The 15,998-nt window shown below is 42.3% G+C and overlaps 2 protein-coding genes across 4 annotated transcripts in view; one reads left to right on the top strand and one right to left on the bottom strand.

The window, feature by feature from the left end:
* The window catches only part of ENOPH1 (enolase-phosphatase 1), a 35,760-nt gene extending 34,624 nt beyond the window's left edge, over window positions 1–1,136 (top strand). The window contains exon 6 of the mRNA XM_019525906.1: window positions 471–1,136. Within this exon, the coding sequence (XP_019381451.1) occupies window positions 471–475 (5 nt within the window). The 3' untranslated portion in view covers window positions 476–1,136. The remainder of the gene's footprint in view (window positions 1–470) is intronic.
* TMEM150C (transmembrane protein 150C) overlaps window positions 1–15,998 on the bottom strand; it is an 81,015-nt gene that overhangs the window by 32,865 nt on the left and 32,152 nt on the right. For all 3 annotated transcript variants that reach the window (XR_002099185.1, XM_019525907.1, XM_019525909.1), the window contains exons 7-8: window positions 7,617–7,744; window positions 4,348–4,525 (exon numbers count right to left, since the gene is read on the bottom strand). Coding sequence is in view for 2 of the 3 variants with exons in the window: in XM_019525907.1 (XP_019381452.1) it covers window positions 4,348–4,525; window positions 7,617–7,744 (306 nt within the window). In the remaining variant the exon portion in view is untranslated. The remainder of the gene's footprint in view (window positions 1–4,347; window positions 4,526–7,616; window positions 7,745–15,998) is intronic.

Here is a 15,998-nt window from a genome sequence, read left to right as displayed (position 1 = left end):
GCTAATACACATACACCTCTCTGCAAGGCAGAGGGGAGTGGGGGAATTTCTGCTTAGCAGGGAGTGGTGAGGGGAGGGGGGAAGCTGCAGCCAGGAAGCAGAGGGGAGGAGCCAGCTCTACTGTGGAGCAGAGAGCCCTGCTCAGCCCAGAGAGCATGCCAGGATGCTGGGGGTGTCTGGTTTAAGTTAAACAAGCAAGGGGTCTGGGACAGACATTGCAGAAATCGGTTTGACCCAAATCAGTTAAGTTTGATACTACATTCAACCATGTTTAGCTCAAACCAGTTTCAGCCATTTTGAAACTGGTTTATGTACACTGAATATCTGTTCTGTTACAGGTTTAAACCAGTTTCTGAGCACTTAAACCGGTTTGTGTGTAATGTCTGTCCCTAACCCAAGGAACTCCAGAAAAAAAAAAAAAAGGAAAGGACCAGTATCTATATTTTATGACTTCACCACTGTATTTACAGGTTGAAGAGTATTTGAAACCAGCCCTCTACAGGACCATCATGAAAATGATGTGGACATACCTACTGCACCCCTGCCAGTTTTTCTTGCTGTGTTGAATGCTGATGACATTGAACATTAAATTTAACTCTCCTCTATTACACTTCAGTCCTATCTGCAGTATGAAAACTACCAGGTTGGGGGGTCAATTACATGTGTTTAAAATATGTGGGACCCCTAAGAAGCAGAGGTTCTAGCCACATCAAGGGACTTCTCTAGTGTAACAAGGTCCTTCAAAACACAGAGTAGGGGGCGGATCTCCTGCTTTGCTTATGGACAACCTCTTGTCCCACTGCCTCTTCTAGAATACTGCTGTGTAATCTTCATCTTAGTAAAAACTTTGCAAGTTCCCAGCTGGTAATGAATAGTCTTCCACACGGCTTCATGCTCAGATCCATCACAAAAGTAAGTTAGAACCTATTTCTCTGGCCTATATTCACCCATTGAGAACTTTATTTTCCAGTGCATAGAAAATGGTCCTCCCCCACAAAATTAGCATTTGTCCAATACATCAAAGCTACATAACAAATAACTGAAATCACTAAATTCTGTCAAGCTTTTATCACAGTCAAAATTACCTTGAAAAATTTTCCCCCAACTTTGTGCTGTTGAGAAGCAGGTCACAGCTCACATCTGAGTAAACAGCACTGAACACATGAGATGCTGACTGCACAGCAGCCAAGTAATACTGCTAATACATTAACTGCATGTTATTATTAGGCTATTGCGCAGTAGACTACTTCAGAGACGTTCACCAGACATACATAAAAGCACTACTGTGCAATAACTCCAGTTTCTGTGTATTTATTTAGTACTTTACTAAAGTAATAAATAAATGCACAGTAACCACTGTGAAGTAGCATCTCATGTAGATGCACCCACTGTGGCCAAAATCAAGTTTTAAAATGTTTCCAGCTTTCTCCTCCACTGTTCATAGGATTGTTTGAGAACTGTGCTCAAAGATAACATTTGCTCCCTGCAAAGGAGTAGCTCAAAGCCAGTACCTCAAATTTCCAAACGGGACTTTTATAAGTGGCACTTCAGTGCTATGCAAATCTTGTGCTACGAGCCCTCTGCACAGGAGAGTCACCTGGTGTGAAGTAATCAAATTCCAATAACATTCAGCATGTTAGGACACGAGTTTCTACAGATTTGGAGAGTACTTCAACACTGACTCACTACATCTATGGCAACAACAATTTTGAAAAGCCTCTCCAAACGATGGATTAATGTAGTTAATTAAAATGTTCTTTTGCCAGACCCAACTTGCTGCAGGCCTTTGGGCAGAATCTTATACCAACCATAGGCATCCTCTTTTAGAACAGAAACCACTGGAAGAAAAACATGCAAGCATCTAGTTTGGCAAATTATCAGCAAGACATAAGCAAAACCATGAGCCAAACCCTTCCTGAAAACAAACTTCAGTAGCTGGAAGTGGGGTAGGCTATCCATTTTGGCATCAAATTGGTATACTTCTCAACTGTGGGTGATTATTTTCAGAAGCGACATGACTTTGAGTATACATCCAATGTCAAAAAACGAGCAAGGAACCCAAATCTCATTGTGAGTAGGAGTCAGTGGTCCTCTTTGAAAACGACCGAAATAATTGAAAATGAATTACTGATAATTTTACTGAAATAAACCTATAGAACTTTGCTTACTTCTGTTCTAATCTTTTCTTCTTTTCCTATTTTTTCCCCAAGATGTTGCAAAATCTGAAATATTGCTCTACATAATGGTGTAGTCTTGTTGCTTTATTTGTCTGATATTAGATATCATTTTATGGTAAAACAGCTTCTAGAACAGTTAATAAGTGTTCAAAACCCCTCTTCTGACCTGGGAAATGATATCTGCTCTGAACAAGGGGAATTTAAAAAGTTTAGTTACAGCTTTCAGTGGTTTAGTTTCTTGACAGGAATGTGATAACAATCCAGGAGACATCTCCTGTTATACCACCTCTTACTGCAGTGCAGAATTCACGTATAGTGATGCTGTACAAAGGTTAGAACATGAAGTTAAAGCCCGATGATCTGGTGATTAAATCACTGCCACTAAGGACTACAAGAAAAACTAATATGGTCAAGGAAACAAGCAGAATGGGAAGGAAGGCTGAAAGAGGGAGGGCTCAGGACTGCAGGTGAAATACTCAAAACCTGTAAGAAAGTCTAAACAAGAGGATTGTAGTTGATCAGCTGAGGCTGAAAAGGCACCAGGCCCCTGAGTCCTTAAAACATTTCAGACTCCTGATAGCACTTTACTACGTCCTTATACTTACACACACACACACTCAAAGTAAAGCTCACACTGGGTGCATCTACACAAGATGCTTTACTATGCATTAGACTAATCTAATGTGCAGTAAAGAATCACTATCCAAACATGCATGGCAATTACTGCTCAGTATGTTACAGTCTAATGTGCCGTTTTCTAGTACTTGTAGACACAGGTACTAAAAAAACAGCACATTCACTAATGCACCGTACCGCATGTATAGACACTGACCAGAAGCAAGTTGTTCCTGGTCAACCTAGGCAGCAGGGGGCCACAGGGGTAGGGAGAGCTGTCCCGGCTTAGCGAGACACTGCCTCCCAGTCATGTAGAGACTGGGACGCATCCGAATCTCCACTTGGCTGAGAGATAGCTGCCCACCCAGCTGGGTCACCTCCCTCCTCTGCCCCTAACCCCACTCAGGGCCAGCCCAATCTCCCCTCGGCTGCTGCAGGGGGGCAGAGCAGGCATGGGTAACTGGTGCCTCCTGAATCAGGAGCACCTGCAGAAGCCACCAATAGCATTGGCGGTGAAGACATGGCTGGCAAGCACCCATTGAAGCTGCCAGTGGCATCAGCAGCAGAGGCAGGGCTGGCAAACACCCACAGAAGCTGCTGTTGGCAGCAGAGACGGGGGCCCTACTGATGGCATTGGCCAGAGGGGGCAGGTGCACCCCCTACCAGTCACCTATGAGAGCATGGCAGGAGTACTGGGCTGCTCCTATTGAGCTCAGTTTGCTCCCAACAGGGGCGCATGCATAGACATGTGCTGGGGAGTGCTTTAATGAGCCTGTATTGTCTGTGCAGAAAATTCAGGCACGTTAATTGCACATGTAGCACCCACTGAAGTGCTTGCCTGAATTTGCCCATTAAGAACTATGGTATTCAGTACACAGGAAGTTCTTTCCAGGTGTCTCTCTCATCGGGAGGGTAAGCAAGGTTTTTCTCCTTTAAAAAGAGATGGGATATCTAAGCTACGGAACAATTCAGTGACCATCCCAGGTCTCACATCAGATCATTAGCCAACCTGAAAACAGAACTTGCATCTCCTCTGGACATGGTTTTCAAAGAGTAATCTCCTTTTGGGCTCCAGTTTTCCATCCCTAACACCTAAAAGACTGTAGGGTGTAACAAGTATGCATTCAGGTGACAGGACTGATGCATCTTAAAGCCCTTGGAACACACAAATGTATGCATCCAAATTCCATCACATTTTGTGCAGGCAGAGACTAAAGAACTAGGCCATAAAGAGAACTTCATTCTTTGAAAATTCAAATTCAAGTGACTAGGGAGGAAGGGACTGTGTTTTGGGCACAGGACATGGACACAGCCTCTGTTCTTGTGTAAGTGACCTTGGGCAAGCCACCATCCCTCTGTGCTTCAATGTCCCTGTAAAGCAGGAAAACCATCCTCAAAGACTTCAGGGAATCAGTATCAAGCAGAATTCCCTGGTGCTCATAAATGCTTGGAGAACGCAGGTTTTACAGGACTCTATTAAAACCTCTACTTCAGTGATAGGCAGGCTTTTTATGCATAGGCACCTGTACTTCCAGCCGACAAGACAAAAGGATACAGAGGACCACACATAGGGTTATAGTAGCAGATAAGAGGACTCGTGGGATTCCAACTTTTCGTCCTTCATTCTTTAAGTTTATTTTGAGCGTCAAGGCAGACTGAATCCAGCAGGCCAGGGTTCCAAAACCAAATGTCAGGGAGGTGCCAACATTATGTATCTCTTCATCATTGGAAAGCTGTAGAATAAGAGGGAACTTGTGAGCTTCTAATACATCAAGCACCATTTACAGAAATCTTCCTGATGATCCTGCTTATTTGGGAGTGAAGCAAAAGGCAAGAAAAAATGGTGAGATAAAGCTATGTTCCTATGTAGCTACAACAAAAGAAAACCACAAGCAGGACAGTGGTTTACAGATTAGGTACGGCTACAAGCAGATTTTCCTCCCATAATAAAAAACACTGGAAAATGCCATGTCCTGCAGGAATTCCTGTCCTTCTCCTACCACCTGTGAGGCAAGGAGAATGAATCTCCTTCAAAAAGTGCTTCCCCTGTTCTATATGGTGATCAGCACATACTGGGACAATTTTTTGGAACCCTGGCACTGCTGAATTAAAAGTTACTACTGGCAAAGCCCATAAGCCCCGACCCTGCAGTGAAATAGATGTGGGCAGGTGGACACTCACTGACTTCAGTGGAATTTTAGCAGGCAGAGTAGCCTTTTGTTTAGAGCCTTCAGTGTTGGGCCATAGTTATATATTCACTCTTGGGTCTCAATGCCTTCAATTAGGGAAAGCCAAGTCACGTGGAATGTAACAAGCAAGGCAAAGAAGCCATGAGCAGCCTGGGAAAATGAAGCTGTAACCTAATTTCTTAAAGCAGCTGATTGGCTTTGGGTGCCCAACTCCAATTGAAGAGGGTACACATGTCCAAATCATCCATGAAGTTTCGAAAAAAAAAAATCTGAGCTTTTATCTGTGAACAGTAGGGCTGCGCAAAATGGCTATGTTTTGGTTTGGTTTGGTTTCTGATTTGGCTGTTTTGGAGGATTGCTATTCTGTTTAGATTCAGCCAAATCTGTTTTGCAGTTTCAATGTTGTTTCAGAGATTCAGATCGGTCAGGGAGAGGCAAGCACAGCCGGGCAGCTGCAGGTTCTCCCACGGCTCCTCCAACTGTGCCTGCCTCTCCCCGGGTGGGGGGAGCTGTGGGAGAAGCCCCCCATGACTGCCCTGCCTGGCCCCAACCCCCCAGCACTTTAAAAGGAGGGCTGCAGGGCTGTGCCAGACTTCTCAGAGGCACTTTCAAAATATTCTAGATGGTTTCGTTTAGTTTCGGAGCCTCGTTTCATTTCGGATTTGGCGTTTCAGGCGCTGAAATGGGCCGAAACACCCCCAAAACAAAACTGCTGCCAAAATTGTGCACAGCCCTAATGAAGAGAGATTCACTTAAAAAGAGACAATCTGTTTAGGGAAGTTAGTTGCTATACCCATAGTATTCCAAAGCGAGTCAAATTCGTTCTTCACTGAGGAAGTCAATGTAGTCTCAACAAAAGAGAATAACCCTTTGGGTTAATCAATACAAAGTCTGTGGCTCCTATTCAGAAAGGCAGAACTGGACCATTCACTTATTTTGCAACCGAAGTGCTTCAGTTAGAAGTCCACTTTCCCTGACCTCAGAGAAGAAGCTTCACTTTACCCCCAACTATCACAGCTCTCTCTTGCATGGAGCTCAGGTAGCCAAAAGTCAATCCACTTAAACAAAAGCTTAGGGTTAGGATGCAATACTACCACTCAGCTTCTTGCATCTGTGATTTCAGACTGGAAGAGCATGCAACCAAGGCAGAGGAGCTGTGGCTTCACCACACTGGGGGTGGCCAGCCTGTGGCATGGGCAGTCTGTGTGGAGCACATGACAGACTGAGGAGGGGGCAGGCAGCACAGTGGTAGATATGGCAGAGAGCAGAAAGCAGAGAAGCCCATTGGGCAAAGGAAGGAGATCAGTGGCATGGCTGCCAGAAAGGTTGGCCCCAACTGCAATATAAAATACATATACAGTGGTGAATTGGTGACTTGACCACATATAGTCTCTGCCCCTTTCACCCAAATGCTGCTATATTGACCAACAGGGGACCAACCCCCACCCCTGCAGGTCTTATACCATGACAGAGGGATGCTTTCTTCCAGAGTGATTCTTAGAAGAGGTAAGTACTCCTCAATATGTTCTGCAGTAAGGCCTAATTGTCTCCTGGCCTCACACCAGCACCAAGAGCAAGAGAAAACCAAATGCAGAGCACAAGCACCCTGGTTCACTAAAATGTTCTGGTCCCATAGTGCTCACTTTGTCATAATCCTTTATACTTAAAGCAATGCCAGGAATATCTCCTGCCATCATACTCAGGCTCTGAGTTTTCACACCCTCCTTAGCAAGGACCAAGTGGTAAGGTGGTCATTACAAAAGTTGGTAGTATAATCTGAATACCCACTGTAGACAAAGCCTTCTCATTACAAGTAAACTGAACAAGGATTCCCTAATATGAGCCCCACCTCCAAGGCTGTCACTACCCCCAGAGATGTTCATCTTTGCTCATCTCTGCTACACCCCACCTTTAATCAGGAGTTCAATCATTTGTGGGCAAAATCTCTGAGAATGTTCCAGCCAACTGCAAAGTCAGGGTTCAGATCAGGATACAACACACAGGCAGTTTTAGCAGCACTGAAGGATGGACACCTATCCCCATGCGAATGGTAAGCAAACTAACAAAAAACATGGCAGACTAACCAAGTCAAAACAGCTGTATCAAGAGAATTTATTAAAAAAAACTAAAAGTTAAAGACTCCTTGAAGTCCACTAGGGATTTGTCTATTACAATCAATTTCATGTGGAAGACAGTATATGATCGGCAGTTGTGCCAAACATATAATTAGAAAGATAGCTGGTTCAGCCACCAAGGGACTGAGCTGCCTTTGCTGTGGTGGCCTGCAGCAGATGGAACTCTGTCCTTTAGCATAATTCTTTTCCAAACACTCTTGAATGAAAGCCACGTACAAAATAGATTTTACAGTGTTCCCTTTCAGCAGTAGGACACGGAAAGGCATGTACAATGATCTAACAATGACATGTTTTATAGGGCTGTGGCACAAGATCCAAGCAAATATGATGTCAGCCAATGAAGTGTGGCATTATTAGAGCAGAAATTACTTGTTTAGAGCCGGATACGACAAGCCTTTTGCCAATGTAATGGATGCAGACCACGCAACATGCCCACGGCCACCCAGGAAAGAACCACGTTGGCTACCAAGGAAAAAGAGGAGGAACTGGGAGCAAGATACCTGAAAGTTGCCAAGTAAGGTCATTCCGAATGAGGCCAAGCATAATACGACCAGCCCACTAACATTCAGCCAAGGGTTTAGCACCTTTGGCTTCAGCTGTATGAAACGGAGAACTGCAACGACAAGTGCTGAAGAAGAGAGAGAATGCAAGAGAGTTATAAGCTCATTCTGTACAAACTGTATGAGTAGCACCCCCCCCCCCACACACCCACACACACACACACACACACACACACGCCTCCCTAACCCTGTTCCCCACAAAGTCAGCAGTAATGGGAGAAGCCAGCCAGCGCTGCACGTTCCCACTGTGTATTTAATTGCAGGAGATGAAATAGCACAGTAAGCCTCTCTTATTAAAGTTGGGTGCCTTTCTCCCTCTCTTCCTTCCCTGCTTGTTTATCTCTGGTGTCATTTGCTGTTCTTTGTCTAAACAGTCTAGGCTAAAACTCTACTGATACCACATCTTATATGTCAGTCTATTAAACTGCTAGTACACTGTGCTAGTGAGATATGCTGGATCTTGGCAATGGATACTTCCCTGTCTTCACAATGAAACAAACTTCTGAGCTAAAGGGACTGGTCTCCAGAGAAGTCATTTTTTGGTCCACTCACTTCTAGCCCCATCTAATTCTAACAGCAAAAAAGACTATTAGTACAAAATGCAACACTGTTGCTGCTCTGCAGGGTCCACACCTACACTAGGAACTAGTTTAAGTCTTTTTCTTCCACTTTTCTCATAGTACAAGGTAATGCATTTCATGCCATTCTTAACAACTTCAATGCCCTTCTCAGATTCTGGCACACAGTGGCAGGGACTTTTTTCTCATAAACAAGAAAGTTCTCTCAGAGGAAAGGGGCTAAGAGACATGTTGAGTTAGAAAGTCATACTGCCCCTTAGCTGGCAGCAAAGCAAGGTGAAATTGGTTGCTCCAAATAGATTCATTCTAAGAGGAATTATGACTGGGATTTCCAAAGTACCTAATAGGTTGAGGAGCCCATCTAGCTGAAATCTGGTTGGAACAGGACAAGAGATTGCCCTCAAGACCTTCTGAAGCTTCCTGCCTAACATCCAGGCCTATTTGCAGCTCCTACATTCAGCTACGTCATACAAAACACAAACTGCCTTTACAGGATCTGTTAGAGCAGGTAACCACCAGGCATGAAACTTACCCAGTTGAGGCCCCAGGATAGTCATATGGCCTCATTTAAGCTCCCTATTAAGTAGTGCATAAAGCTAATTTGGGCTGTCAACACGAAGGTGGATTTCTCCCATGAAGCAAGCTCCCCTGCCTTAATATGGTGCACTGAAAATGTTCAAACATTTCATTATTCAAGAGAAGTCAAGTTTTTCAGTACGGGGTAAAGAAAACAGAGCCCAGAAACTCAGTCACAGGCTGAAACCTAAAATCACATGAACAGGAACTACTACTAGCAACCAGGTGAATGGACGTGCACAGGCTTATTGTAAAAATGAGCTGCTGATCTCAGCCTAGCCCACCTTACAACAGTCTACCTTACAACTGGAGTTTTGCTAGTACAAAGAAACCAGGGACTGGCCAAACATCCAGAAGGAGCTCCTCTCACATCCTCACTGACATTTGCTGAGGTGTACCAGCAATTGAGCACTGGGAAGACTGGGCTGCTGCTGGTCACACTGTACTGGCTCTGTGCAGAGAGGATTTGATCTTGTACCACTGAAATCTGAGATTCTGCTGTAGACTTCAGTGGAATCAGGTCTAAATCAAGTCATTTTCAAAGATTTCAGTGTGGCACACTACCAACCATTGCATTTAAGAGAGAAAACAGATGTGCTTTCTGCAGCATCACTGAGCTGCCAGGCACAAAGACAAATTATTTGTACCCCAAGTATCATGCTCTAAGAGCACATTTAACTTGATGGGCTCTAATGAGTCTGAATTCTGGACAAAATACTAGCATCAGCAGTCCTGAGTTCACATATGAACATGACCTTTTAATCTTAAGTAGTTACATTTCTAACTGAAAGAGGCCGTGATGCACTGTTTTAGAGTGGGCATAATTGAGTTGCTTAAAATTATCTGGTCTTCACAGCACATCCCAAAGTACGAAATACTAACCGTCAGGAAGGATCAAACACCCATTTCCAAGGGGAGGAGACGGCTCTTTCTTGGTACTCAATCCAAGAAGCCTTATTCAGTCTCCCTCTCCCGAGATGGCCTCCAGCAGCCAGCCTTAGCATGACTTCACAAGGGGGAAGACTCTGGCTTTGAGACCCTGGCTCTTCTCAGTCCCTGGCCTCCCCAGTGATGTACAGGACCCAACTCAGAGAGCTCCTCCTTTTAAAAAACAACAACAACAAACAAACAAACAAAAACAGCTCCCAGGAAGGACAGGAGTGCTTTCTCCTCGTAGGGAATTTGTACATGTACTTGCACCACAGCGCTGGGCACTTTTAAAAGCAGTGTGTGCATATGTATAAAATGACAAAATGCACGTCAGCACTGAGAAAATGGAGGCAGTGCACTTTTGAACTAACACACAAAGGTGTTTTAGTGTGTACTTGTTTGGTCATGGCTGTAGAGCGCTTTCTGGAGCCAGACTGGGCAAAAATTGTCATTTCTGTCTGTGCCCTTACAGTAGGCATATCAGAGTGCAGATGTTCCAAACAGCACAACAGACTCCATTCCAAAACACTCTTTATTGTGCTATTTCGGTTCCTTCCGTCCTCACTCAAACTTTACTGCATCCTTCCTGGGACTATTCCTTTTCTCCCCATCTGCCCTGGGACCTTCTCTTTTTCTCTTCCCCAACTCTGAGCCTCACTCCTTCTCCTCAAGCTCAGTTGGTCACATTTGCAATGACACAGTTCTCAAACTATAGTCTTAACGGGGGGACAACACTCACCCAATACAATGAAATATTAAGTTATGGGGAACTAATTAAAGAGCAGCCTGTGGCCTGCTGTCAGGCCTAGACTGCCATTTGCCCCCTTGGAGTGAAGAGGGCATAAAGGTGTCCCGCTTATAAAGCTATTTTCATCAACATATCTTCATACTGACCCCTTCCCCAACTATGAACTCTTGTTGGGAGTTCACAGTGCTCCCAACAAGAACTGCAGGCTAGACCTCAGCCTACACAACCTTCTTTGTCACAGTAACACCTCAGAAATGTACTGCCTTTCACATGGTGGTACTTCTTTATTGACAAAACAAAGAGAAGGAAGAATATTAGTTAGTTTTTCAGTAATATTAATTAACAATTCCTTGTAATCAGTCTGTGCAAAAGACAAAGAATCTTTGTTTCAACATGAGTGACTGCTCTTAATATTTAAGAACTGATTTCAAAGGAAAACAAACAGCTTTATTTATAATTATATGAAACAGACTGACACTACAAGGGCTAAATATTTAAGAGGGCAGCGAATATAGGGGTCCTCACTTTGTAGATACAAGTTTGAGACACTTTAAAGGGATGCCATACTAAAAAGAAGGGCACTCAGCTCTTTCTGAAATCTAGGCATTTGTAAATGAGCCTTAAATGGGACAACCACAAATTGAGGCACCTCAAAAACTAAGTCAGTTTTCAAAGTTTTCATTGCCATTTTTATCAGTGAGGAAAAAAAGAAAAAAGTATTTTAAAATAAGATCTGAGACAACAAGGGGAACAAAGCATTGTTCTCATCAAGAAGTGTTTCTTTTCCACATCAATAAGATACATGGTGGTATCCTCTGATAAAGGCTGATCTTAATCACTTTTACATGTACAGGATTGTACTGCACAGGATAAACGATCAAAAAATAATACAGCATTAAACTGTGCAGTATCTTAGTGGAAAAATAATTAAGCTCTCACTTTTTGTTCTTAGGGCAGTAGATATAGATAGCAAAATATTTGTGAAATAGCTGGATGCAATCTGAAATGGTCTGCTAACTGACTGCAAGCTTCTGAACCAAGTCAAAAGCTAGTAGGGAATTTTTCCGACGGAATTTTTTCTTATCAGAAAGCACCAGTCCATCAAAACTGAAGTTGTTTGTAGGACAGCTCTCATTTAAAGAGTTTTGAAACTGGTGAAATGTTTTGTTTTGATACATTTTAAGTGATAAATTGCCAAGTCTGCATTAAAAAATTTTATTATTTAAAAATTTAACCTTCCTATTGTAAAAATAATTGTAAAGTTATAAACAATTGAAATACAGTGTTTCCAAATTCTCAAAATGCTTTACTTGGCCCCAAGCTTTTTTTCCTTTTTTTTTGGAGGAGGAAGGAAGAAGGATTTCTGATTCATGAATATTTTTGAGATTTTGACTCTTTGTTTCAATTGGCTAAGGGAACATCTTCCAATACCCCTAGATCTATAACTAGGTAAGAATACTCAAGATAGTGCCACCTGAAAGCCTGGAAATCACCCTCTCATTTTGCTGATCTAAGTGCAGAGCATCCAGCTCTGAAAAAGAATCAGGTAAAATACTCAAAACAATGAAGGTGCACAAAGTTACCAGTCACTTCTGCGTGAATACATCAAGTACAGTTCACTGCACATGTATATCAAATAAGTGCATAATTCACTTACCTGCATAATGTAATACTGGTCCTAATTTGTTGCCTGTTGCTTATATATTGCAACAAATCTCTGTTTTTCTGCATATCAGTTACATGCATAAACCACTTGCAATGTATAAGAATTCTCTGAGCCCACTGTCTACCTTGTAATACAACTAAACTCTGTTTCACTAAATAAATGTAGAAGCTTCTTCACTTTCAAGATTGCTAAAGCAGACTTGAACCAACTAGGTCATAGCAATTTCAAGGAGAATATTATAGGCATAAGGAGCACTGAGAAACAAGGTAATGTGTGCTGAAAAGCTATGCGCAGCCTGTTTCACTAATTAATGTGCATTAGTATTAAAGAAGTGCATACTTTATGTATGTACACAGCCTTTTGTCAGTCCTGAGGCTATGCAATTAAATACAGACTGCTGTACATATTCCTGTAAATTCTGTCAGTCCATGCCATGTAGCTATAGATATTAGCCAATTTGTTTTCTTCTTAAAATGGCACCATTCCCAGGACCAAGCTCTGTGAATATACTGAAATGAGCATCCTAAGATCCCTCATCTTTTCTTCAGGCTAATCAAAAAAAGAAAAGCAATATAAGGTTTCCTTCAAGAACTATCAAAGCACTCCTATCCTGAAACTCTGGCAACAATGAAGCAATTGGGGATGAACAGAATTTCAGCTGGAAAATTACTATGTGGCCTAGTATGTGTTATATGCAGTAAGACAGAAAGCTAGGTAAAGCAGTAGAAGAGTGATCACAGTGGGAATCTGACACTGACTGAAAAGCAGTATATTCTGGGATGGATATTTGGCTTGATACTATTTTTATAGCTTTTATGCCTTGGACCTGTGCCCAAACAGCTGCTAAATTCCAGCATGCCCCCCCAACCAAATAAAAACATTTTCCATGGGAAAAAAGCAGCTTTTTCCAAACAGGAAGCCTTTCATAAAATTGTCCTTATTGACTTATTTTTAGGAACATTTACACAGCAATGTTAAAATAGTAACTTTTATTGAAACAGTTACTGAAATTTTGATTTCTTAAAAAAAAATGATATTATTGTAAGTGAAAAATAATCAAAGTACAACAAAGACTAATAAAACTTGCATGAAAATAAGTTGCAAATAGGCTAATTTTAAATCCCTTAAAAACAAATTTTGGTTTCCCCCCCCAAAACTATTTTTTTCATCCTGGTCTTAGTTGTGTCAACAGTAAGATTACATGAGCTCACCTACAAGGAGAATCACATTCTTATTGGGACTAACCCAATGATTGCTATATGAGATTCCCCAGCTCTAGTCTTCCCTGTAATACAGGGGGAGATTCAAAGAGAAAAAGATGGTAGAACATAGTGTATTTTAGCTTCCAAACGCAATTGCCTTGGCTTTTCCCTGCACTGCTCAAGCAGGAAGTTTGCGTTCCTTCTCACACTGATAATATGATCGATGATCCAGAGTCCACACAGGCAGACTCCTGCACACCTGAGGAAGCCCAATCTCATTGCTGGAGTAGGGATTTGAGGTGAAGCAGTTCAACAGGCAGTAACACATTTTCTAGTACCAAACATGCAGCATAACCTAAGAAATTTGCTACCTGCATATTGTTGCATTTGACTTTTCAGGGCAGAAACTGCCATGGCACCTAGAAAAGTGTATTGAACTCTACATGTCAGTTACACGATCACATTATGTGCATGATCATCTTTGCATAAACTAGTGTCGCTCCACTGGGGCTAGGTTGATTTAGAGCAGCTCAGGTTCTGACCAAATGTTATACATAATGTGTGGATATGTATAAACAGATATGATCCCAGACGAAACATGCATTAGTACAGAATGAATGTTGTGACCGACATGTAATATTATATGGTACTTTATAGGGACACATTACATTACAATTATCCAAAACCAACTGTTAAAATTCCAGGAAATTAAGCAATAAGGTTAAACTTTAAGCAAAGCCATACATATTAAGGTGTAGAAATAAGAAATGAGGACATCCAAACCTTTTTAACTGTGCCCTGAACTAACACTACAAAGCAATCATGTTCTTTTCCTTCCAACCATTTCCCCCCACTAGACAGGGTCCACTTTCCTTGTCTTCATACTCCACAAACTTTAGCCCATCACTGTCTTCTGAAATGCTAGGTGTTCACAGGTCTTGTTTTACATACTCCTGCTGCATCTTCTTATGTTTTCCTCTCTTTCTCCTATCCTTGACTCTCATGGCCTGAACTCTTTCCTACATACTCTTCAGGACTTCTAGGTACATGGCCCAACCCATTTCAGACTGCTCTCTCTCAGATTTTCCTCTACTAATGTCCTCCTCCCCACCTCTGCCTGCTGTGGCACCTCCTTGTTTCTTAAAGGATTTTTCTTGGTAAATCCATAAATCTACCTCAGCAGGTAAACAGATCTGTCCCATCACAAAATCATAAATCTGTCTCATCTCTGCCACCTCTATCATGGGCAACTTTCTTCACTGTTCAACATTCTGATCCATGCAACAGCCCTAGCCTCATCACCGTCTTGCAAATTCCACCTACAGACAAACTGTCATTTTCTTGTCACAAGCCACTCCACTTCCCTCCACTTCATTACACCCTTGAATTTCCCCATGTCTTTCCATTTTCCTGCACAGTGGACCCCAAATATGTGCTACTCATCCTCTGCCATAGGTATGTTCCCCTCACTATTGCCTGAAATTGTGCATGATACATGCACTCTGTTTCTCCATGCTGACAGAAAGACCCTGCCTTTCCAGGATGTATCTCCATCTATCCAAAGCACTCTCTAAGTAATATTATGATTGATATGTTTCAAATACAGGCAGCCCTCAACTTACAATGTTTTGAGTTACAACAGTTCACACTTAAAATGTTTATAAATTGACAACCTGTTTCAACTTTCTGATGTCAGTTTTGACTTTACAGTGCTTGGTGTGTCACCCATCTCCCATCTGTCCAAACTTCCTTGGACACTTTCTTTAAGAAAGCAGACAAGACTCCAGAAAAACCTGCAGCCCAGACTCCTGAGAAGACTCCAGCCAAGAACCCTTCAAAAAGTCCAACCAGCAGCCCTTCAAAAAGTCCAGTCAAGTCACCTCAAACAAGTCCTTCCAAATCAATGCGATTGCTATTTACAATAGAAATACATTAATGTATCTGTGTCTATAATTGATTGAGTACAAAATTCTGGGTTATTTTTGGTGCAAATAGGGCAGTGGTCTCCAAAGTGGGGTGCGCACACCCCAGCAGGTGCACAAGACGATCCATTGGGGTGCGGGAAGAAAATATTAGAACTTCTATTTATATTTATATAAACATACATATATTGGGGGTGCGTGCTCAGAATTTTTTTTTTTTTTTTTTTTACTGATGGGGTGCGCAAATATAAATATACATATATTGTGAGTGCGTGCTCAAAAATTTTTTTTTTACTGATAGGGGTGCGCAATCAAAAAAGTTTGGAGACCACCGAAATAGGGTATTGGGCCTTGGTTCAGGATCCAATCCCCCATTTATAACATTGTTTCCTATGGGAAAAATCAGTTCCAAGTTGCAATGTTTCAACTTAAGACACGGTTCTCAGGAACTAATTGTGTTGTAAGTCTGAGGACTGCCCGTATACGCAATTAAAGCCTCATACGCAATGGTGCCTGAGGACTGGAAGAGGGCCAATGTGGTTCCCATCTTCAAAAAGGGGAGGAAGGAGGACCTGGGAAGCTATAGGCCAGTTAGTCTTACCTCAATCCTGGGTAAGCTTTTTGAGAAAATTATACTAGCACATATCCACAAGGGGCCAGCAGGGGAGATTATGCTTAGGGGCAACCAACACAGGTTCAT

The sequence above is a fragment of the Gavialis gangeticus genome, unplaced genomic scaffold, assembly GCF_001723915.1.
Source record: "Gavialis gangeticus isolate Ggan-Ray unplaced genomic scaffold, GavGan_comp1, whole genome shotgun sequence".
Classification (NCBI taxonomy): Eukaryota; Metazoa; Chordata; order Crocodylia; family Gavialidae; genus Gavialis; species Gavialis gangeticus.
The sequence above is the reverse complement of the archived record's forward strand: the minus strand, read 5'-3'. Positions and strand labels throughout refer to the sequence as shown.